We start from the raw sequence: 25,554 nt of genomic DNA, 5'->3' as shown, positions 1-25,554 counted from the left end.
CTTCTTCTTCTTCTTCTTCTAAGATAGGTACACTTAACCAGGGCTGAAATGCAAGCTTACACTACATGTGTAATTCTGCATTTTGACTGTACTGAGAATTTTAGAAATTACTAAGAGCAATATCAATGCAAAAAAAGAGTTGCTCTGGTCTTAAAAAACTACAGTTATTTAGACCTACAGTTCAAATGTGACATCACAATATAGGCTAATTAGCGCATAGCATTGGGTTAAAGTAATTTAAAATCAGTATTTTTATGGAGCAAACAAGCTCACAAATGTTCTTTCATAATTTCACTAATATTTTGTCTAGGAGAGTGTGATATGTTAGACTTATTTTCTTCTATTAGTTGCTCTAAATTTTCTATATGAACCCCGGCACCCTCACTGAATAAAGATATGCATTTAACGACGTCCCCATGTGTTGTTGCTCATCAGCTAACGACCCTGTACTTGAAAATGTTCAATGTCTTGTTTATACCATAGTTTTGCTCAAGTGAGGATTACCTCCAACTTAATGCCATCCCTCCCAGCTTTGGAAGTAAGATGGCCACCACTTTTTTTGTCATGTGAATTGTGATGTCATTCAACTCGGACGGAGGACCCAATCGACCTCCTGGCCTTTGACCCTTATTAACCCCGGGTTAGAGTGCTGTATAGAAGGTGTAGCCATCTGTGTGCCTTGTTGTGTCCAGGCTGCCCTCCTCCTTCACTCTTTATCATCCCTGCCAGTGTTTGGGAGCAGTGGAGTGATCAGAGGAGGACCGGTTGGTCTCGATCAACTTTTGAAAACCCTGAGATGACAGGATGGTTCACTATTACAAGCATTTGTGTGCCAAGGCAGTGCTGAAATGTACCTAAAATGTTAACTAAAAAACTCTTAAAGTACAATTCTGAGGCAGGCTACTTGTATTATAATTATTTCAATTTTTTTTTACCCATTTTTTACTTTTACTCCAGAGGGAGGTGTTGTACATTTTACTGCACTACATGTGAATGACAACTACATCCACACATTACTTCATAGATCATGATTTTACATACAAAAGTAAAGTTGAGCCTATATGACATATTTTCTAATTGGTTAAACTCCTTCAGCAGTACATTAAATGATACATCAACCTAATTGCAAGACTAAATGTTGGCATTGTATTTTCTTGTAAACCACTGATTTGTTAAAGTATTATGTTTCATGTACAGCAGATTTAAAGTTTACATTTCTTTACATTTTAATTTTCAGTTTTGTGTTGTGACAGTGCTTAAGGTTAGGGAAAGATAATGTTTGTCCTGACATCTTTTCCAAAATACCTGGTATTGTCATAACAAACACCGCCCAAAATGTCATGATGTTTTATTGAAATATACCCAATTTAGCCATGTCCTCCTTAAAAATACCTGGTTTGGTTGCCACAAACATAGCTGGCAATATAATGATATGATGGAAATGTCCCATAACTCCTTAAAAAATAGCTAGTTTTGTCATAACAAACATGGCTGATAATGTCCCGACATATTGCCAAAAAATACCCGGTATGGTCATGTCTCAAGGTCTCATCAAAAATACCTGGTTTGGTTGTTGTAAACATGGCTAGAAATGTCCAACACCTTGTTAAAAATCACCTGGTTTTGTCGCAAAAAAACATGGCCCGAAATCTCACAAAGTCTTGTTAAAAAATATCCAGTTTGGTCTTAAAGCCTTTTTAAAAATACCTGGTTTGGCTGCTGCAAACAGAGCTGGAAATATCCTGACATCTCGTTAGTTAGTTGCAACAAACATAGTCTGAGTGGGCAGAAGTTCGCTGCATAGATCAGCCTCTCATTGGGCGGAACAAGCCACCCGCTGAAGTCCCGCCCTACCACCTCCGGTTGTGTAGCAGTTTTCAACACGTCCTTTACTAACTTTTGCGGTGTTTGATCTTGCGGGGATGTAGCCATTTTTCTGCCATGGTTCGCATCCTGTAGGCGATATTTTTGTGGGCGTGTTACACCAAAACCTGTTTCCCCTGGCAATATTTTTGCAAGCGGTGTTTGATCTTGCGGGGATGTAGCCATTTTTCTGCCATGGTTCGCATCCTGTAGGCGATATTTTTGTGGGCGTGTTACACCAAAACCTGTTTCCCCTGGCAATATTTTTGCAAGCGCACCGTTGCTGTGGCACCGCCCAGAATGATTGTGATTGGTTGAAAGAAATACAAGCAGCCGGGGCGTTTTTTCCTCCAATCTTAAAGTGAGAGTCGGCCCAGCCAGACCTTTCTTTTCTTGAGAAAGGTCTGGTGAGCGAGACTACAACAAACACAGCCCAAAATGCCATGAAGTCTTGTTAAAAAATACCTGGTTTGGTCAGTTCCCGATGTCTCATAATAACATCCGGTTTGGTCGCCGCAATCACGGTTCAAAATGTCCTGATATCTCGTTAATTAAAAGTACTTGGTGTTGTTGTTGGTTGGTCTTGAGCAGTGGTCTGCTGTTTGAGCGGTCCTCATATACATGTAATTTGAACAGTGTCACTTTAGAAATGTTAATATGATACGTATCACACAGATAAATAAAACATATTTGTGGTTTGCAAAAGTGTACAATGCCAACATTTTATTCTGGTGACAAAGCTGACTGTATACACATGAATGCATCCGTAACAGTAATCTAATATAACATAATACAGGCTGTCATTATGCTAGTACTTTTACTCAAAAAACATCACGAGTTCAGTTTGAGTATTTTTACATTGTGGGATGGAAATCTTCAAGTTAAAACATTGTATGTAACTCTGGAGAAACATAGTTGATTGTTGAGTCTCATTCCCAGGTCGTCAAATACCAGCACTTTGGGTTGTGGTTTCAGTCTGACTAAAAACCCAAAGTGTTGGTATCTGACGACCTGGGAATGAGACTCAACAATCAACTATGTTTCTCTAGAGTTACAGACAAGTAAAGGATTTGAATGCTGAATACTTCCTCCACCACTGCCTTATAAGGACAAACTGTTTCCTGTCTTTTCAAAGAGTTGTAAATGTTTGAATGAGCAAATCACTTGAATAAGCAAATATACATTTTATTGACGTTTTAAATTAGCAACTGTTCCCAAACTTCTTGAAAATGGCAAAATACATGATATACCCGTAAAAGGACATATTGCATCATTCCTTAATATCCTGCCCCGATCATTGCCCAGTTTGATAATGCTGGTGCACATAGCTGAGTGTGCCAGAGACAGTTACTGGAGATTCAACATGTTAGCAGATTATTAACATGTTCCTCTTAGCAGTGATCTTAAAATATAGTGGGTTGAACTTTGAACTTTACAAGAAAAGAGTTCATCCACCCCTCTTATCATGTAAGCTGGTTATCAGCCACTGCGTTGTTTACAGTATTGACTGTGACAGTCTGAACATATAATTTGACTTTTCGTATGAAGAAAGACCAGATGCATGACGACGTATTTGCACAGAGAACAAAGTCTGAGTGTGAGAAAGAACTACTCAGCAGGGATGTCAGTGGTTGTCTCATTGCTACACTGAAACTCTTCTTTCAAAATATGCTCCACTACACTGCCGTCATCCTCCTGAAACTGTACCTTCACTGTTAGTGGAGAGCATTTCTCCACTTTGCAATTGACAATCACAGTGTCACCAGAAGACTGCAGGCTACAGCCACTGAGATCAGGCATGTCAAATGTAGACCCCTCACACACCAACTGGTCCTTCTCAATGGAGATGACTGCCCGTCTTTTCAAAAAGCTGGGGCTCCTGCAGAGCATCCTGTCGAGCATCTGTATGTCTCGGCTGTTTCTCTGCACCCAGTCGTGCAAATACCACATGTGGCAGTCACATTTCCAGGGGTTCCCGTGCAGCCTCACTGTGTGCTGGATGGCAAAATGGTCGAAAACGCCCAGTGGGAGACTTTCCAGCTGGTTGTCAGACAGGTAGAGCTGCTGAATGAGCACCTGGTCCTCGAACAGCTTGGCATCCACTTTGCTCAGGTTGTTCTTGTGTAGGTGGATCGACTTGATGCCAATTAGTTCATGAAAGATCATCTCGGGCAGCAGGGTGAACTTGTTTTCAGACAGGTCCAGATTCTCCAGGAGTGTTACATTTCTAAAAACGTCCCCAGGAAGTTCAGAGAGCTGGTTGGAGGACAAGATTAGGTCAGTAAGAGACGTCAAACTGCTTAAAGAGGACAGCTGAGTCAATCTGTTGCCTTTTAGATTCAGCTCTGTCAAATCTGAGACCTCAAATCCAAACACTTTGTCACTGAAGGTTGTAAGAAGGTTTCCACGGAGGTTCAGCACTTTTAGTTTGGTTAAGTCAAAGAAGATATCGTCAGCGAGCTCTGATATCTTATTCCCCTCTAAGTGAAGCTCTGTCAGCTGAGACATATTGTAAAACAAGTCCGAAGTAAGATTGCTGATAAGGTTGCTGTTGATGTTTAGGATCTCCAGTCTTGCCAGCCCAGAAAAAGTTTCCCTGTTTACATATTCAAGCTTATTTATGGACAAATCCAGGACACGCAGATTGTGGAGGTTCAGGAAAATAAATGAAGGCAGCTCAGATATGAAGTTTCCCTTCATCTGCAGAGTTTCAAGCTTTTTAAGAGAGTCAAACATGCCAAGAAGCACTGTCTTGAACTTGTTGTAGTTAAGCAGCAGTTTGATCAAATTTTCCTGCTTTGAAAAAGTCCCCAGAAATAAATGCTCCAGCCAGGGGTTCCCACTGATCTCCAGCTCCTGCAGCTCGGTCAGATGCTCAAAAGCCTGGGAGTGAATACTTCGCAGTGCATTGCTCATGAAGACAAGCTTGGTGAGTTGGGGGCTCTCCTCTAAAGTGTCGGGGTACAGGTACGCCACAGCTGTTTTTATTACAATAAGGTCCTTGACCTGCCTGGACATGTTCCTGGGTAAAGATGACATCCGTTCGTCAGCACACAGTATCTGGACTGAAGTGAAACACTGGCAAGTGTATGGACATGAGGTGTGTGGCAGTGTGTTGCCTTTGTGACAGAGAAGCAGCACCAGGAACAGACACAGGCCCAATTCTTTGTCCATTTTTCACTGTCAAAACATGAAGAGAGCTTCTATGAATTAACAGGAAATGCTGCTTTGATAAGAGAACAGGAATTCAGTCATGTTTGTCTCTGTTCCTCGAGAGAAGACTGAGTATTTTCTGTTTAAATAAATGAAATACAACATACCTCTGCGTTACAGGGATCCGGCAGCATTGAGTCAAATTTCCTCGTGGATCTACAAGCCAACTGACACAGAGTGCAAATGACAACAACTCTGAATTAGGCAAGACAGAACCTTTGGTCAGCGGCCAGCTCCTGCCATGGTTTCATTTGCTCACGACAAAAAAAGTGGACAGTCCTTTAATTCAGAATATTTGCTCACAGTTTGCAAAATAGTTGATTTTTTATATGTTGCTATATTATACAACATGTAGAAAAAAGCAAAATCTTTTTTTATGCTAGTTTCAGCAGAAATCTGTCAGAGATGAGTCACTGTTTACCAAAACAAGACAAACAGAGCCCAGAGAACACATGCTTTCATCACTCTTTCCAGTTATTCGTTTTTTTTTCTTACATAGGTCAGAAATAACAAATATTACTACTACAAATACTAATAATCCTATTTACTTTGTTTTTAACCTGGAAGTCTTTTGAAAAACATTAGTCTTTCACTAGAGACGTAAGCAAAAGGGCAAAACAGCAGTGCAGAATATTTAACACTGAGTGATATAACAAAATAACATCACCCAGAACAGCAAACTTTACTTTATTAGTCACACAAAGATAAACACAGGGCCAGAGGTAGAGTGACATGTAATAAATGAGAGAACGAATCAGCTCAGCAATAAAGGCACACATTGCAATAAGGGTAAAATAATGTGAATAAAGATAGAATAAAAAATAAAATTAACATAATATGAAGAAATATAGATTATGATAAAATAAGATAAAAAAGACTAAAATTAGATTAACAAAGATAGAATAAAATAACTCTAAGATAAAATACAAAAAATAGACAAGATAAGATAAATAAAGATAACAAAAAGAACGATTAAAATCACATAAATACACCTAGAAAAAATTAAGTTAAATTAAGATAAAATAATATAAATAAAGATAGAATACAATAAAATTAAAGAGAAATTAAGATAAAAGACTAAAATCAGATAAATAGAGATAGAACAAAATAATAACAAAGATAAAACCAGATGAAAATTAAGATAAAAATAAAATATAATAGATAAAAATCACATAAATAAAGCTAGAATAAAATAAAGATAATCTAATATTAATAAAGCTAGAATAAAATAACAATAAAGATACATTAAGATGAAAGACTAAAATTAGAGAAGTACAGATAGAACAAAATAGTAACAAAAAATAAAATAGATTAAAATTACATAAATAAAGATAAATAAAATATAGCATGAAATAAAATAATATAAAATGAGATAAAAAATAGATAAATAGATGGGATAGTATGTGGGATAAAATTGATTTAAACAAAAACATGAAATAAAATGTAAGGGCACTATAAAAATGAGGATTGCATGTACAAGTAAGTGACATATTTATTTAGCAGTACTGCACAAATGAAAAAAAAAAGGAAATAGATAGTTATGTTGATAGTGCATTACACAGTAACACAGGACCAGAGAGACACACTGGAGAGCATGACCATTTAAAATTCATTAATTTTTATGTGGCATTTGGATTCCTGGTGTAAAGACAGTATTTTAAGATTAAGTTTGTCTTATGAGTTATTCCAAGCCCAAAATATATCTTGTATTTTATAATGTATAATGTATTTTTATTCTAATTTATATGACAATAATATATTTTGCTCTGAAAGAACAGCACACTTGATGTGAAAACAGTGTTTTTTGTTACTGTGTTTGAGTGTATCAACATTATGTGTGGAGCTGTGCATTTTCCGTGGAGGTTTCATTGTCAAGCTGCAGGTTTAGGAGCAGTTTCAGTAGTTGTAGGAGACCATCACCTCCACCAGATGTCATCCTGTTCCTCCTAACCTCAGTCAAAGGTGATGGCATTCCTGGATCCTCCCTCCACCTCAGGGTATTCTCAGAGGATGCACAGGTAGACAACACTGTTTGGGATCAGATCCACCACCCCAAACCTCCAGGAACTACATCAAGAAACTTTTTTTTTCTATTTTCATCAATTTCCCATTTTTAGTTTTTGAAATCAAACAATGGCCAGCGCAGGTATTCAACTTCTCGGCTTCACCTTGGCCTTTTTGGGCTTCGTCGGCTCGATAGCATCCACAGCCATGGTGGAATGGAAAGCTTCGTCCTACGCAGGAGACAACATCATCACAGCTCAGGCGCTGTACGAAGGGCTGTGGAAGAGCTGTGCATCACAGAGCACGGGGCAAATTCAGTGTAAACAGTATGATTCACTCCTCCAACTACCAGGTAATGTTGTTCCACACATCATGTTTTCATTATAGATTCCTTTACAAAGACTAGCAAGTGATCACATTATCTATGAAAGCATGTTAGACACAGCATAGTGAACAAATACCAAGTGCAGTGTAATGCATCCTAAATCTATTTCTTGCCATGAGTGGGAAGAAAATGGGCCATGGGATAATAAATGGTGCATTTCCCCAACAGAGTTACATTACAACTTTATGAAATCGAATTTGTGAGTATGAGAAATCTCAATTTAAAAGCATAAGATTCATGGGCGTGCAAACTGTAAAACAGGAATGTGTAATCCTCTCTGGTCATTCAAACCCTCTGAGAGGTGTAGGACTTCCTGCGTGTAGAGACATGTCAGTCAAATACCAGCAGCTCCCTGATTCAATTAGAAACTTCTTCTTCTTCGAAATCAATTCAAAGACCATAGATGTTATGGGTGGTTATGGATTTCAAATGAAAATGTATTTGTGTAAAAGGATTTGTAATTTCTATATTATGAAAGGCTGATACCAGCTCCATCAGATAGGTATGTTTAGAACACACCTCACCTGGATGTTATGCATGTCGTCAGCACTCCCGCCTGTTTTTTTTTTGCCTGTTGTCAACACTGAGATTCAATAAAAAGAGTTTTCAAATTCTCAAGTTTAATTGAAGCTTTTACTGTGGATACATTAGAAATAGAAGAATGTGGTATCAGAATGTGGTTGCAATTAGAAAGCATAAAGGAATAAAATTTTGGCGAGATTTTAACACAGGGTCAGAAAGAAAGGACACTCAACTACTTACTTATAAGGTCAAAGGTCAAAGCAAAAATAAATAGATAAATAAAAACTTTAGAAAGCTGTGAGACTGAATGAAACCTGCCGAGTTCAAGGGATCCTGTGTCTTTTTCTCCAGGGATTGTCCTGGGCACACGAGGGCTGATGCTGTCTGCCATCACGCTGTGCTTAATTGCTATATTGGTGGCAACGGTGGGCATGAAGTGCACCACCTGTCTGGCAGAACAACCGCAGCAGAAGGACAAAGTGGCTCTAGCTGGAGGGGTTATCTTCATCATCGCTGGTCAGAGTCCATTCAGTTCACACACACACCCACACACACACACATGCAACACTGTTTGAACATCATCTGGCTTGTGGAGATATTTTTGCCACACACTACTGTACGTTTTGCTTCGACCACTGGATTGCAACAGGTTTATAACATGATTTGGCTTGTAATTAATTTGAAGGTTCATAAAAATGATACACATCCTGTGTGTTTTAACCTGCGTAAAACAATGATATAAAATGTTTTTCTGCCCATGTTTTTTCCCCAGCTCTGCTTGCTCTGGTGGGAACGTCTTGGTATGGCCACAGAATAGCAAAAGACTTCTACGACCCATTCACTCCAACTAATTCCAGGTGAGGTCATTCTTCTCTGCCCCTTTAGTCTGGAATTCACACTAACAATCAGTTACCAATGTGGCTGTGTGTCATGACACAGAGGAGGGGAACTTGCCAAGCAAACTGTCTTTTATTATGCTGTTGTTCCCCTGCCAGTCCAAGTTATGATTTAGTTTTACATGCATACATGTTTTACATACATTTTAGTGGTGGAAGAAGTACTCATCCAGTACCACTCTGTAAAAATACTCTCATACAAATAAAAGTCCTTCCCTCAAAAATTTACTTAAATAAAAATACAAAGGTATTATTGGTTAAATGCCTACGAGGCTCAGGACAAAATTGTCAGGGACCCACGTCCTTTATCTGCAAATGTCACTCAAATTAATAGGTGCGGAGGAGGAAAAGACTCAAAATGGCCACACAAAATGCAAAGGCACTGCAGAGGGACACAAATAACTACAAAAAGTTGCAAAACAACCACAATATCACACAAAATGACTACAAAGAGACACAGAATGACTAAAAAAAGACATAAAATGACCCTAAAGAGACACAAATTGACTACAAAGAGACACCAAATGACCCCAAAGAGACACAAAATGACTACAAAGAGACACAAAATGACCTCCAAAAAGACACGAAATGACCACAAAGAGACACAAAACTACCAAAAAAAGACACAAAATAACTACAGACACAAAATGACTACAAAAAGACATAAATTGACTACAAAGAGACACAAAATGACCCCAAAAAGATACAAAATGACTACAAAGAGACACAAAATGACCCCAAAGAGACATAAATTGACCCTAAGGAGACACAAAATGACTCTGAAGAGACATAAAATGACTACAAAGTGACACAAAATGACTTTGAGGAGACACAAAATGACTACAAAGTGACACAAAATGACTTTGAGGAGACACAAAATGGCTACAAAGACAAAAAATTACTTTGTAGAGACACAACATGACATCAAAGAGACAGAAAACTACCAAAAAGACACAAAATAACCTTGAAGAACCACAAAATGACTACAGAAAGATGTAAAACAACTACAAAGAGGAACAAATCAACCAAAAAAGTCACAACAATTACCACAAAGAGGCACACAATCACAAAGAGATGCATCATGACTACAAAGAGACACAAAACAATGATAGAAATCAGCAAAACCACCGCAAAGTCTTGCTCCTATGTAGGAGAGATGGTGGGGCCTTTTGTATATCTGTGCCCAGGGCCCCTTTGCTTATAATCCGCCCATAAAAATTAACTGTTTTATATACTTTTTGATACTTTACAGCTCAGCAGCATATTTTATAAATTGATCACGTGTCCAGCACATAAGCCCATATAAAACCATACCGTACCATTTTCTACTCTTTTTGGACACGGTCAGGTTAGCTGTTTTTCCTTGTTTACAGTCTTTATGTTCAGCTAAGCTAACTGGCTGCTGGTGTTAGCTTTATAATAATTAATGTACAGACATGAGGGTGGTATCGGGCTTCTCATCTAACTCTCAGCAATTAAGGCAAGTAAACAGATTTCCCCAAATTTTGAACTATTCTTTTAATTTTCAAGCCTACTCTTTCATGTTCATTTAATTAGCTGCTGTGAATCAGATCTAACTGAAGACAACATCAGCTTGTATTGAGACTCAAGGAGCAATGCTGGTGAATATCATCTTTTCCAAATGTCCACATTAGTATCAGTGTAATGTGTTTTATTCACAGGTATGAATTTGGAAGCGCCCTGTATGTTGGATGGGGGTCTGCATGTCTCATCCTTATAGGAGGAGGCTTCCTCTGCGCCAACTGCTCCGGCGAGAGCTCAAGCAAAGCTCCACGCTACCCGCCGTCCCGCTCTGCAGGCCAGCCGGGCAAGGACTACGTGTAGGACAATCACTCCACCTGGATGGAAGAGTGCTATCTCTGCAGGGATGTGTCTTCTGTATGTCATTCAGATATTTTTTTTATTTTATTTTTGCAACATGTATATTTGCAGGTGTTACATTTGGTGTATGTTTGTATTTGGTGCTTTTCATTCTTTAATTATTAAGAAAGGGAACCTCAACAGATCAACAACAGGCATTACTATTAAAGATGACAACAACGTTTACCCATTTTTATTTGCTTTGTTTGGAGTCATTATTCTTTCATATTATGTAAAATAAAATCATCATTACTTTCCAAGTACTGTGTGTTTTATAGTGTTCAGATGTGGTTTTGTTTCATGTGTAACACAAGGCTGGTGTCATTCTATATTCTCTTGTTGTAATCAAATCCCATATAAGCCCAAAACCAGCTCGACCCTGTCTGTGTCATTTAACTACCAGCCCACTCTTTCCTTCCCAGCTATATTTTTAAATGAGTCAAAGCAAATATACCAAACAGGAATAATAATGTTTAGAATAAGTTGTATAAATCTTTGCTAAAAGAGGTAAGACTTGCTTGAATCATGGTTGGTTTTAGTATTGTTATGTGTACGTCTTTTTGTTGACAATAAGAAAAATATAGAAAAGCACCAGCCCTGTGCTTTAGACAGACACACATAACGCTTGGGCAAGAGAACATATACATGTAAACAAGCACATGATAACAAGAGAAGTCATTACCTATGTGAGACCTGAGTTAAAGGGACAGTTCATCCCAAAATCAAAAGTACAGATTTTTCTTCTTACCCATAGAGGTATTTATGAAAATTGATTGTTCTGCTGTGAGTTGCAGAGTGTTGGAGATATCAGCCGTAGAGATGTATGCCTTCTCTCCAATATAATGGAACTAGATGGCACTCAGCTTGTGGAGCTCAAAGCGCCAACGAAAAGGAAAAAGAATTCATTGTCTCTTTCCAGAAATCATGACCCGATTATTCAAGATAATCCACAGACTTTGTTGTGAGCAGTTTCATGAAGGAACTATTTTCTTTCCACCAACTGTATCAGCGCACCGAAGGAAGCGTGCATCTACTCATAGACAAAAGGCTCATGCTTGAGATAGTGCAAGATGTAAACGTTTATGCCATCCTCCTCAGCTGAGCTGTAACATTAGTTAGCTCAGTGGTGCTAGGTGAGCTAGCAGTAGATGCACGCTTCCTTCTGCCAGGGGATATGACTGACAGGTGCGGTTCGGTCTCTACGGTCAATATTTCCGCTACTTGGCAACTTGGCCCAAAACAATCTAGACTAATAACTAGCAGTAAAGTTAATTTGTATCTTTTATTCTGAGGTGAACTGTCCCTGTAAGATAGTCCTGTGTGTATGCAAATGTGTACAAGCATGTGTGTGTTTATAGATGTGTGGTGATAAAGTTCCCCATCCACCTCCACTATTTCTCCCCAAGTGTTTCATTACAGCACATCCCCCAATGCAAGGGCCAAGACACAGTGTGACAGCATCTTCTTAGGAAGGGGAGGATCTGTACAGTAGATAAAATCTATCTGGAACATTTCATTAGCACATTTGTAACATATGAAACACAAACACACACACAACAATTACTACTCATATGAAAGAAGTTTGTAAAGTTAAACTTGAGGAGAGTTTTCATTGTCCAACATGTAGCAGTGACTGCAGCAGAAATGCGTTGCCTCGGGGAAGACAAAACTAACCCACACAGGGAGAAGGGAGGCTGGGGAGCGGCTCCCGACAGGCATACCTTAAACCACCAGCTCCTGTCCCAACATGCCTCTTCTCAGTGTAGTCATCAGAGCTCATGGAGACCAGATTCCAAACAATTTATGTTTAGCACATCAACATCAAGACTTCGTGTTATTCTCTGTATAGAAGAATGATTATTATGAGTCAGTATGCACTGGATAATATGAGGTGCCAGCGTGGATCCTCTGCCCATGTATTGATCTCTCTGACATATTACTGCTGCTTGTTTCTGACTGTGAGTTTGTGTATGGTCTGGGTAGATTGTAAAACTGAATCACTCCTCTGGGTTGAATGAAGTTATCTGAGTCACAGATTCCCGCCCCCACCTCTGGCCCCATTTGACCAGCATAACATGATTTTATCTACTGTTATATCAACAATGTGAGCACACTGTTGATTCCATTGTGCCACCTCCACCACATACTGTGCAGTAATTCTGCAGCAGAGGGCGCCACCGTCTGGCATGTCTGCTGCTCAAACACCAGGCTGCTGTGCACCATTTGAAGTGGGAAACATCCGTAAATCTGCCACAGTTTAACTACTGTGTAAATTGCTAAATGTGTGACAATAAATAAAGATTATGTTGAACTTCTTAAACCAAAAAGTAAAAACCACAAAGACAGTACACATGTGTATTACAAGAGGGAGATAGGCAAGGGGGGAGGAAGGTCCCCACCTGGACTCAAAGCAGGGTTTGTCACAGTTACGTGCTGCATTCAGTTTCAGTTTTAGTTTTAGTTTACTCACAAACAGCTAAAATATAAGCACAACCAAGGCATGATAGAAATACATATGTTAAATAGGGTTAGGGTTAGAGCAGACCACCTAAGACTAATCAAAGACCCTAGCTACTAAATTGTCCTGAGACATGTAGTCAATCAGTCTAAACACTGGTAAAAAGGTAAGACACAGTTAAACAGAAATGTGGACCTAGGCCTAGATTTTGGGGGGACACATTTAAATTGACCAGAATGTAGAAAGTTGATTGTTTGATGTTAAAATTACCTGGAGGAGCATCCTTAAACTTCTGTCTCATGTATGTCCCCCCAAATGTTAGAACGAAACCTACAGCTTTGTGTATGGAAAGTGTAAAGAACAGTACAACTTAAATGGATTTCGGACTACAGCAACTAGTTTGGATGGTCAGTGTCTTAAAACTCTGGACCTTTAGGATGATGACCATCCATATCACATTCTTTACAATACATGAGTCAAATTTTTGGAGGAAAAAGTGTGTACCAGAAAGAATGTACCTACTTTTTGACATATCTGCATATCTAACCTCCGTTTGTAAAGTGTGCTATATAAATAATAAAGTGGATTGGATCTTTTAAAAAATAAAAAATATTAATTTCATATTAGTTTGATTTTAGCATACGCAGCTGATCCCACTGACGTTCTCATATTCACTGTTTAACACATGGATGAATGTTATCCAGTTTCACATCCTGAGAAGTCACAGAGAAACACAGAAAGTATGAATGAATGAATCATCGAGACTCATCTTCCGCTGAAGTACCAACAATCTTGCAGCAGGCCTTTTCAAGTCCAACTTCCTGAAATGAGGAGCAGAATACGAGAAGAGAAAGTGCACTCAGAGTTCAGGTTCTGTGGTTTTGATGTGGTGATGGGAAATGTTGATTTATTTTCTTCCCCTTATTTCCCCGGAACTAATGGACTCATATGACTGACAATGGTTCAGTTCTCATTATGATGACGTACACCGAAAGAACAGTTGTGAATGTACTGATGGGACAGATTTATATGAGCTATTCATAAAGAACAAGATCTGGGAAAGCACTGAAACATTGACACATATGGCTCATATGTGTCAATGTTATGTAGGAGAGGAAAATCAGCCAAGGTGACTTCAGTCTTTATAGACAGTATCCTTCCATTTTATGTTTTTTTTCATCAATTTTAAAAAAGATTATAATGACATATAAGATTTAATAAATAAGATAACTGTAAAGTTTTCTGTAGCTGAAACAAACGGCGACGATGCTCATGTTTGGCCACCAGAGGTCGACAGAGGACAAGTTTTGGATCACTTTCCTAATGCCTGACATGAAACTCTGTAATGAGAAATGACAGCAAGTATACTGGATAAAAGAAATGACTCACTGCAAACACATGTACAGATCAGAGAAAGACAGAGTGATTAATTTATTTTGCAATTAGCAAACTATATGTTCTTTAAATGTTTTTTCTTTCAGTTATTAGCCTCCTACTTTGTTAACCATTTTGCATGTTACATGTCAGAGCGAAGAAGAGAGTCGGAGCATTTTAAATACAATGTTTGGGATTCTTCAGGCTATTAATAGAGCTAGTGACAGAAGTGACAATAAACCACTGTGACCTACAACTTGTACTCAGATTTGACCTTTGAACTTATACACACTCAGCCCAGTCACCAGAAATAACGCTGGCATTGTATGTCTTTGCAAACTTTACATTTGTACGTTATTATGCAGTGGAACTTTACATTTCTTTACATTTCAACAACACTGTGGTTAATGCTTGGTTAGGTTTAGGTTTAGGTACAAAAATCACTTGGTTATGGATAGGAAAAGATCTGGTTTTGGCTTAAAATACCCACCTTTTGTGCCACTATCCCAACTGGAAACACAGCAATGTCCTGGTAGAAAAACAACTACTTTTCGTGACACTATCTTGGCTGGAAACACAGCAAAGTCTTATTCTAAAAACAATCATTTTTAATTACAATATCTCAGCTGGAAACACAAAAACGGGTTGCTTAAAGATAACTGTTTTTGTGGTTTGTTGGTCTCGGACAGTGGTCTGCAGCTTAGCAAGCGTCTCATCTTGGTGACACGCCATTCACTTTACCCTCAGCATCCTGACAATATGTTGATATTGTGACACCCAACTTAACTTTCATGTAACTACAGGGAAACTTCAGTAACAAAGCCAACAGTCAGTGTGGGTCAAAATGCCATAACAGGCTTTTTTATTGAATTCAGGCTCCCTAACAGCAATGTAATTATTGAAGCACTTGAAAGTTACAGCATCTTGCAGCAGGAGTGTGGCACACCAGTCCATAGACAGATGCACTGGAAGTATTATACGTGGATAACCAAAGCTACACACAAAATAAGACCCCTTTTCCAAACTACTACCAGCGCCACAGCAAACCTTAAATTCTATCACCACAACTCAACAGGTGAACTCCAACTGCACCAGCTGCTCTTGTGACTGGAGGACAACACCAACTGCAGCACGAAAAGATAAAACTTTACATTAATATGTTCTGTTTACTAGAATACAGGTAAAACTATTTAGAACGAATAACATAAAATACGATGTAAAATAAACGGCAGCCAGCACTTTGCCTGTGAGTTGAACACAACAAATGTTTATCCTGGTTTAACCACAGGCAAACATTGATTTATATTAGAGACACTCACACACAGTAAATCGTTGGCAGACCCATATTTTATAACTCAATCATTTTTGCAATGAAAAATACAACAAATTCAGTGTTTACAGCAAAAAAACAATACCTCGGAGAGCATTTGTACACCAAACTACCTTAAAAATATATATTTTTTTAATTTAAAACATATAGTTTTGTTCACCAGGCAAGCATGTGCACAGGAGTGATCACAGATCAAGAATGAGGTTCACACACCTGTGATCCATGAGCCTCTTAACAGTTCAGGTGTTCTCACCTTGACTGGTTAAATTTTGCCTGCGTCCTAGTGTCCCCCTGCTACAATATGATTCTTATGAAATGTATAACTGTAATGTATCTGTGGTTTGCAGTAATGCACAATGCCAACATTATCCTCTGGCGACTGGGCTGGCACACTTTATACTCAGACACATATATAGGAGCATCCCTAAATGTTAGATGAAAGTATAAGTTAATTCCCCAAAGTTACATATGCGCAGCTGCTCCATATAGAATACATTGAGGGCATGTTTGCATGGCGGCACCAACGCTATTTTATATTTTATTTGCATTTCAGCAAATGACCCATGAAATATGAGGATACGCTGCAATAAAACCCATTTAGAACGACACTTTTACGGTCTTTGTAAAACAACTGGCCGTTTAGGCTGATGAAGTGCACCAACAGAGGAGCACTTAACTCGAGGGCTTCCCCCCGCTCCAGGCCAGTATTGGATCTGGATCTGCACCAGACTCTAACTCAAACTGCTGCAATCAGCAGAGTGCAGCTGCCAGACATCACAGAAAAATCAATGAGGGGGTACGAAATCAAACAGGAAACTAAACTGCTTCTGCTAAAATAATTTCCGTCTTCCAGTAATTTCTGTGGCCTTTAATAAAGCGTCTCAGCTAATGTCAACACTATAGGTACAGATCGGCTTTAGCTCACACTGCAGCAATCCAAGACACTGACTAAATTTACAACAACTCTTCCTTTAGATCCATTCACTATATATTTATATAAATAGCTTGGTGTGTTACCAAATAGTGAAAAGCAATAAAATATTCCTGTCATAGAAGGGGATACAATGACTTTTTGAGGGTTTGGCAGTGGATTAGATAAACATGCTGACAGTTGAAGAAATGTCACTGAAATGTGATCACTGCCTAACTTTAAAACTCTCCCAAAATATTGCAGATTATAATAGATATAAGACAAATAAGCAAACATCCTTGTTGTCCTCTTATACTCTATATTTGTCTGTATAATTGACTGATAGTGATCTGATCCCATTGCATTTTCTAAAAAACAGTGACCCAGCTGTCTCTATACAAAATGTGTGTAAAAACTGCATTTATACTAAAATATGTTTTGCTATCTAGCATTAGTGGTTCAGGGATATATTTCTCTCCTGCTAATGGAGGCCTGGGTTTGATTTCCTGCCAATGAAGCTTATGTTTTTGGGCTGCAGTACCTCAGTCTGTGGGGACTTGGCTTGGGAACCAGAGGGTCGTGGACTGAAGTCTCGTATGGACCAAGTATGCAGTGTGGCCTGGCGGCTGAAGAGGTTCCAGTTCACCTCCTGGGTACAGCTAAACTGCTACAGGGGTGCTGTGCCATGGCTGACCCTGTGCTACCTCCTTGTTTAATGCACGTGTGTTGTGTGTGTATAAAAGAGGGACATGCAAAGGGGTACATTTCAACTACCGATAGAGACACTGCAGATTCAGGTCCTTTAATCTATTTTAAAGGGACAGTTCACCCAGAAAATTGAAGATACATATTTTTCCTCTCAGAGGTACTACTATTTATTAATCTAGAGTGTTGGAAATATCAGCCGTGGAGATGTCTGCCTTCTCTCCAATTTAATGGAACTAGATGGCACTCTTTCCATAAATCATGACCCAGCTGCCCAAGGTAATCCACAGACCTCCTTGTGAGTGGTTCATGTAGGAACTATTTTCCTTCTACTGAACTACACCCACCAACCATATCACGGCGCAGAAGGAAGCGTGCATATACTCATGGGTAAGAGGATCGTGCTTGTGTTAGTGGGAGATATAAACATTAATGGCGTCCTCCTCAGCTGAACTGTAATGTTAGCTAGCTCAGAGGTGCTAGGCGAGCTAGCAGTAGATGCACACTTCCTTCTTTGCAGTGAGCAATGAAACTGCTCACAACAAGGTCTGTGGATTATCTTGAGTAACTGGGTCATGATTTCTGTAAAGAGACATTGCTGTTAAGTTTCTCACACGTATTTTTTTGGCGCTTTGAGCACCACAAGCCGAGTTCCATCCAGTTCCATTATATTAGAGAGAAGGCAGACATCTCTACAGCTGATATCTCCAACACTCTGCAACTCACACCAACAATCTAGACCGATAAAATCTACTACAGGTAGAATGGAAAACATGTTTATTTATTTATTTATTTATTTATTTATTTTTTCGTGTACTTTTTTGGGGGGGCTTTATGCTTCTACTCCACCACAAGTTACTAAACAGATTCAGATTTTAGCATAGAAAACATATGAAGAGAGCTTATAAATGTACAACAAACTAAAATATCCAAATGTCATATCAGTAGCAACAGTAAAATGCTACTTCCATTCTATTTGTAACATCAGCCCAATAATTTTATAACAATATAACTATCTCAGGGACCTTTTGCCTGAGTGAGAAATACGTTTGCTGATAATACTTTGTACTTTTCCTTTAGTAGGATTTTGAATGCAGATTTTCACTCATAGTACTCCCACTGACGCAAAGTATCCACTCACTTTTTCCACCGCTGTTTATTACAGTAGAGGTTCTTCTGTAGCCAACCAGCAGAGGTCCCCTCTCACCTGATTTAAAACTCCGCCAGTAACATCCTGAGCCTCGGTCTGGGCAGAGATCCTCCAGTATGAGTTTCACAGTAACACCTCTCTGATCAAAACAACCCGATCTATTGATCCACTCTGCACTCAGGAGCTGGGACCCCACACAGGAGCATAGAAACAGTCTGGGAGGTTCATATCTTCATCACCATCACATGTGTTTTACAGGGTTGAATGTGGAGTACAGTTTTTTGTTTGTTTGAATAGTTCATATGTAATAAAGTGTACATTTGCTTTCTTGTGATGTATATTAATAATTAAACAATCAGTATCATGATATTAATTTGAGCTGTGTTGCCCTGTCCTTTGAGGCCCTCAGCATGTCTGTAACATATTAAATGTACTAACTGTCTGTCTCCCACTGATGTAATTTATGGGGTCTCACCTCAGGGGTCCTAAAGCTGGATCCAGTAGACGGAAAGAAAACAACCTGCCTGCTGACTCACTTGTTAGGAGTATTACTGCACTTTGTTTAATATGACTGTGACCTCCTGCTGAAAGCTTTGCCTGTGCATTTATTGTCTCGATCAGCCGCCTGTTCACACTGTTAAGCATTTTTATTTAAATTGGGTACTTCATAAGAGTAAAAGCACAAATTGATTGAGAGGATTCACACACACAGTGCACACGGGGACACAGATATATGCACCCTGCCCAGATGATCCTTGAAGCTTAACTAATGAGATCAGCTTGACTTAGAGATTTTTCATTCAACATGACAGGAAGCCTAAATCTTTCAAGTGTGTGTCTGTGTGTAGCTGTGTGTGTGCGTGTGTGTGAAGTGATTAATATGCATGCGTGTGTGTCACATTGACTTAATCAACTCTCATTGCAACTCATAGCAGTGTGACTCGCAGTTCATTAACACTTATTCAGACTTCGCTGACCTCCTCCAACACCTGGATCACTTTCTGTACAAAACAGATGAGTGTCTCCATGGGAACCAGGGCCTCCTCCTCCATATTTGTCAGGAGTAAACACGAGCAGTGCTTTTAACGTCACCGCATGGAGAAGAGGGACACGGATATGTATGTGATACATTCTTGTGATGCACATATGTCATTACAATTCAGCTTTTTGAAGTGATGAGAGGTTATTTTAGACCACAGTTTTAATTCTGTGTTTTGCTGAGCATGATAAAGTGTGATGATACTATACAATGACAGTTATCAGGTTGTTAAAGGGATAGTTCAGATCTTCTGAAGTGGGTCAGGCTGGAGTACTGCTGTGGAGGGGTCAGCAACGAAACATTTTTTAGCCATCTGAAAAATAGTCCCACTTAAAATAATCAATGTCAGTTTAAGTGTAGGCTACATTTCCAATATTTTCACTGCTTTACCGAGCTGTCAGACAGCAGTCTCTGGTGAAACAATGCTGTTACACCACTCTCCTCAAAGCCAGTCTCCATTGAGAAAAACAGTCATTTAACATAGCTGAAAACAGGAGCTGCTGGTCTACAACTGCTCACTGTCAGTTTTTGTTTGTTTTGTTGTGTGGCTGCGGCAAACAAACTACCTGAGTGAAGCAGCAGCTCCCGTGTTCAGCTAGCAGAAGTTACTGTTTTTGTCAGTGGAGTCTGGTGGCTTTGACAAGTGCACAGATGGAGAGCTGAAGCTGTTAGCGGCTTCCGAGTCAGGACAGGTTGTAAGAATAAAGATTGATGAGAAAGAGAGAAATGAGGTGAGTTACATTTTGAGTTTGAAATGACATGTTTAGGTGTAATTTTAGATTGTCAGCTTATGTTAGACATGCAAAATCTAAATAAACAGGCACTGAAAGTGATGGATTGGAAACCTGCTGGATGGCTCCATTGCCTAATTCTACAGAAATACAATATAATAAGTTTTGACATTCATTTTTTGTGACTCTTTATCCTGTTGGGGGTCACGGAGGGATGGAGCCTATCCCAGCTGACATTGGGTGAGGGGTGGGTACACCCTGGACAGGTCAGCAGACTATCACAGGGCTGACACATGTGGGAGGAAGCTGGAATACTAGGAGAAAACCCACGCAAACACAGGGAGGACGTGCAAACTCCACACAGAAGGACTCCACCACCCTGGGATCAAATCAGAAACCCTCTTGCTGTGAGGTGACAATGCTAACCACTGCATCACTGTGCCGCCAAGTTTTGGCAGTCAGAGCTGCTTTAGCTAAAGCTGAGGAAATCAATTATCTTAAAACACGTCTACTAACAATAGAACAGAGGATAAAATAACTTAAAATCGAGGAGGATTAAGTTACGCTAAAACCAGAGAGTAAAACACTTGATAAATACACACCTTAAAAATTTGTGGAACTAATATCTGAGCCAGGGAACAGAACACAAGAAGCAAATATATAACGTCAAAAAACTAGTGATAAGAAGATATTCTACAGCCTGGCAATAAAATTCTTAAAAGCCCCCCAAAAACAGCGTTTATTAGTTAAAATATGCACTACTACATGTACTGAAGCAAGAATCAGGTTACCCACATACACGTGAAATGTTTACGGTGGCTAATATACGTTTTGCTGCTGCCCCTGTCCACAGCAGTACATTGCTTAGCGTCTGTATTGGCTGCTTCTCCAAACTGGGGATCTGCTGACCGCCATGTATGTAATACACTGACTATGGATAAGTTCAGGGGCGGAAATCCCGGGGAGGACAGGGGGGACATGACTCCCCCTTCAGTAAAGCTGTCCCCCCCTAGAATAACTTGAGACACAATTAATAATTTTTGAACAGTGCAGTAGTATTTATTGAAAGCACAATCTAAGCGGTGCTCATTATAATCGCGCAATAATGTGCAATTTAAATCTTAAAAGATTTAGTCCTCCACTCCCATTCCTAGTTGTGGTATATCCCACACTCTTTCCAACAGGCGGGGCTGCTTGGCAGCAGTAGCAACGTGTGGCTGGACCCGGCTGCCCACATTGCGCATCGCGGGGTAAGATGTACACTCACACAGACACAGTTTAACTTACACAAGTTACAACACATCCCATTTACTGTTTCAACAAGCCCCAGGCCCAGGCTGATAATATAAACTGTCTGCAACATTTCTCCTGCATTGTTCAAAAGCCTACTCAATTACGAGTGCTGCTAAGCTAAAAGCTAATGATTAAGCTCAGAGTTTAGTGATAGTCAGAGAGGACAGGAGAGAAAGAAGAGGGAGAGGACAGGACAAGAGCAGTCAGTGACGGAGCGGCTCATAGCTAATGGGTACCTGTCTGTAGGCTCTCCACCTGTCAGTGAGACAAACATGAGAGACGTGCAGTCTAACCGACAAGGAGCGGTCATTATGCGCGACTATTACGCACGGTTGTGAGGTGCGCAGTGGCAGATCTCACAGCACACTGTTTATAAACCAGTTTACCAGTTTAATTGCAGGAAATGTTTAGTTGTTAAGCCATTTCTCATAGGTATAGACATTCACTCTGCCTGTTGGAGAGATGGAGAGAAGATTAAAGCGTCAAATTGCGGTAAAAGATGCTGTATAAAAGACAGGCTACAACTTTTTTCCTTGTCCCCTCCTGGAATTATTCTCTAAAATTTTACTGTTTATTGCCCCCCCCCAACTATGAAATGGGATTTTTGCCCCTGGATAAGTGCCTCATACAACTTCACTTTAAAAGATCCAAACTATCCTGTTAACAGACAATGTGATAAAATACGCCACAATATTAAACCATGAAGGAGATACTCGAATGCAGTCTCAAAACTTTCACTAATAAGCATCAACGTGAAAACAAAAGCAGCAGTGCTTCACTCTCTGTGTGAAGCTCTAATGATCAGACCTTCAACTCAGCAACAACAAACTCAAGGCCTCTCTGTTCCACTTTCAGATTCCAACATTTACACAAATCTTCACTCGCTTGACTTTCAACTGCAAGATAAAACATTTTGTGAGCTTCCCTCTCCTCGTATCACATCATGAATATTTCCAACTTCTCTCTCACTCTGACAGATGCAGGTTTTGGATTCCTGGCGGGAGTCCAGCACAGCACGGCCAAGACGTGGACATAAGTGATTTAAACACAGAGACACTGCCAGGCATCACTGCTCCTCTGGCTCCCAGCCTCCTCCTCCTCCCCTCTTAAGGGAAGAGGAAGCCAATTGAATTTGAGACCCTTCACCTCTGCTTTTCTGAGTATCGCCACACCCTACCTCAAGAAACATGTTCAAGGTAGGCCAATGAGGATCTCTGGAGTCACATGCTGTCAAGATATACAGGAAACGATGTCCTTAAAGTTACAAAAACACATCAATATGAGTTCCCTTCGGGGCCACAGAGGTATCTGTATGTGTTTAAATGTTCACTGCTTTGGTTTTGAAACAAAGTTTGATTCAAATCTTACACAATCCAAACAAAACATTCTCAAAAACACGATAAAAGTAGAAATGAAATATGCCAAAATCTAATGTTCCCCTGGAAAGATTTAGAGGATCATAAAAGCATGGTTTAAATGTTATTTGTTCGTGCTCTATTGGAAGTTTGGATTTTGTTTTATAGGGATTTTCTTTGACCTGTGTTTGATATCGTTGCTATTAATTCTTGTGTGTCTTTCAAACACTTTTGCCATAATTGTATTTTTATACTGATTTTTAAGTGAGTAAATAAATTGTCTATGTGTTTTCATGCTCTACTGTCTTGAATTGAGGGATGAATAAAGTGTTTTGAATTGAAGTGAACTGAATGAAATTTTCTATACATGATCTATGTTAAATTAAAAATCCCTGCCATTAATTTTTCAGAATTATTGTTGATTTTTTTGTTTCACTTTTAATTTTACTTTGCTTTCAATGCAAACTGTGCAATAAATCTAACTAACAGCATCACAGATATTGGCATATTCATATTCATGTGTAGTTTCCATCATTTCTTACACATTTTAAGATGTAGTGTTGCTCAGTATGATCTCATCCCTCATCTTCATCATCATCTCCAAAAGCCATTCAAATGTTTCTCTTTGAGCTTAAACCAAATACAGCGAACCCTCCACGTGGCGGACACATGGTTCTGATCATAAGACTTGGAAAGCCAGAAATTATATCTATGTTCCAAACACACGCTGACTTTACCGCTCTCACGATAGTGAGCTGTGGATTTGTGGTTGTGGATTTAAAATGTATTTCTTTGTATTTTTGGAATTACTGCTTTGGAGCCTTCGAGTTGAATTCCAATTATGTACTCCTAATGTGCCTCTTGGCCTGAATTTCTGGATGTTGCTGTAGCATGCAGGAAAAACACAGCACAGACACAATAAATATCACCATTCACAGGTGGGAAGCCAGCGGGGGATCACGCACTTTTCTCTGCGACTCCCACTTGGGGGGGGGGGTTTCTGGGGTAATATTGTGGATGTAACTTTAAACTGTCAATTAAAGGCCCTGCACACATGTTTCCAGTTACTTTGCTAAGAGTTGAGTAATATGTTCTGCTCTGTCCCAGCAGCAATCTCTGAGGCTGAAAAATGAAATCCGTGCATACGTGCCAAAACTGCAGTTCCTCTAATGGCCACTTGAGGCTGGCCCCCAAAAGTGAGTCAGTGCCCATAGACACTAATATGAAATGCCTGACTTTACAGCAGGAATAAACATGTTTACAGCCTGGTGCAGAAAACATTTTTGGTCTCTATTGCTAATTTTAACATTAATGACAACTGTGTGGGGGGTAAACTTTTATACAACTCACCAGCTTAAAGGGCCAGTGTGTAATATTTGGCATGGTTTATTGTCAAATCTGAATCTGAATATGAATATTCTACCCATTAATATGTTTATATAAGTGTATAATCACTATAAAATAAAATTCGTTTGGTTTTTGTAGCCTTTTATATATATATATAGCAAGGGCCTTGCTTTAGAGAGGTCGCCATCTTGCGCTGCCATGTATGTACGGCAGACCGAGTGGACAATCCAGCCAGCCAGAGAACACGTTTTGTGTGTATAAATAAACCAACGAAGACAGCGGAAGGAAGGAAGAAGGAGGAAGAAACAGCAGAGTGTTAGTAGTTCGTCGATAGAGAGTAGTAAAAAGTTTTTTTAGTTATAAAGTTTGCGAATGGACCACACTTACCACGCAACAGGAGAGAATGAACCCGAACGTCATCTGCGAGGAAAAGAAGATGCAACTTCACTCCTTGTGATGCACTCTCTGCGGCGCTTTTCCTCCTGATGATATATCTCCCCAACGATGGTAGCACCGAATCCCATTCTGTGCAGCAAAATGTGAGCGGAGGATTCAGCCTCTCTTCTCACCCGCTCAGTATCCAAGTTCCTCATCTGTATGCTTCGGCACAAACGGGTATGGCTCTGGGTCTGTGTCCGCTACAAGAGACTCTTCAAAATTGCGTTCAAAGTCGTCCATTGCAGCTGCTATGTCCGGAGATATTGCTAGGCTAAATAAACAGCTGAGCTCTGTTTACAGGCTACGCTGTCAGTCAGTGTGCGGGCTGGAGATTGAGCAGAGAGGGGAGGGGGTGCCTGCTTGGTATTGTAAACGAGTATGTGTGTATTAAGTGTGTGTGTTACACCAGAAGAGCCAGAGTTTGGGACGGAGTCTTTTACCCCCTGGAGTGTTACCAGAGTTTTTGGAGTGCTCAAATAAACTGGCCTTTTTCCCGAATGCTACTCTGGTCTCCTGCTTCGTGAGGGATTAATTACAATATCGTAACATGGTTTAGATTTCTAAATAAACATTCACCTCGTCACTAGATAGACCTACTCCTGAAAAACTCATGTCTGCGCAAGGCTTTTTGTCCCTACGAGGCCACCGTCATTTACCCGA

At 39.6% G+C, this 25,554-nt stretch overlaps 2 protein-coding genes across 3 annotated transcripts; one reads left to right on the top strand and one right to left on the bottom strand.

The window, feature by feature from the left end:
- Positions 1 to 2,552: 2,552 nt before the first annotated feature.
- On the bottom strand, positions 2,553 to 25,236 carry zgc:153913 (carboxypeptidase N subunit 2). Of its 2 annotated transcripts, XM_049599000.1 has the most exons (3): positions 24,844 to 25,236; positions 5,184 to 5,243; positions 2,553 to 5,043 (listed from the first exon to the last, which is right to left on the bottom strand). In XM_049599000.1, exon 3 carries the CDS (start codon positions 5,035 to 5,037, stop codon positions 3,472 to 3,474), a length of 1,566 nt encoding a protein of 521 aa, XP_049454957.1. In that variant the 5' UTR covers positions 5,038 to 5,043; positions 5,184 to 5,243; positions 24,844 to 25,236; the 3' UTR covers positions 2,553 to 3,471. The 2 variants fall into 2 exon arrangements, with proteins under 2 accessions (XP_049454957.1, XP_049454956.1); XM_049598999.1 differs by lacking the exon at positions 24,844 to 25,236 and having other exon boundaries at positions 5,184 to 6,218.
- On the top strand, positions 6,356 to 11,024 carry cldn1 (claudin 1). The gene is made up of 4 exons (XM_049599004.1): positions 6,356 to 7,432; positions 8,339 to 8,503; positions 8,760 to 8,844; positions 10,566 to 11,024. The coding sequence occupies exons 1-4, from the start codon at positions 7,210 to 7,212 to the stop codon at positions 10,726 to 10,728; spliced, it is 636 nt and encodes a 211-aa protein (XP_049454961.1). The 5' UTR covers positions 6,356 to 7,209; the 3' UTR covers positions 10,729 to 11,024.
- Positions 25,237 to 25,554: the final 318 nt, after the last annotated feature.

Source organism: Epinephelus fuscoguttatus, linkage group LG15 (assembly GCF_011397635.1).
Source record: "Epinephelus fuscoguttatus linkage group LG15, E.fuscoguttatus.final_Chr_v1".
In the NCBI taxonomy this organism is placed as follows: domain Eukaryota; kingdom Metazoa; phylum Chordata; class Actinopteri; order Perciformes; family Serranidae; genus Epinephelus; species Epinephelus fuscoguttatus.
The sequence above is the reverse complement of the archived record's forward strand: the minus strand, read 5'-3'. Positions and strand labels throughout refer to the sequence as shown.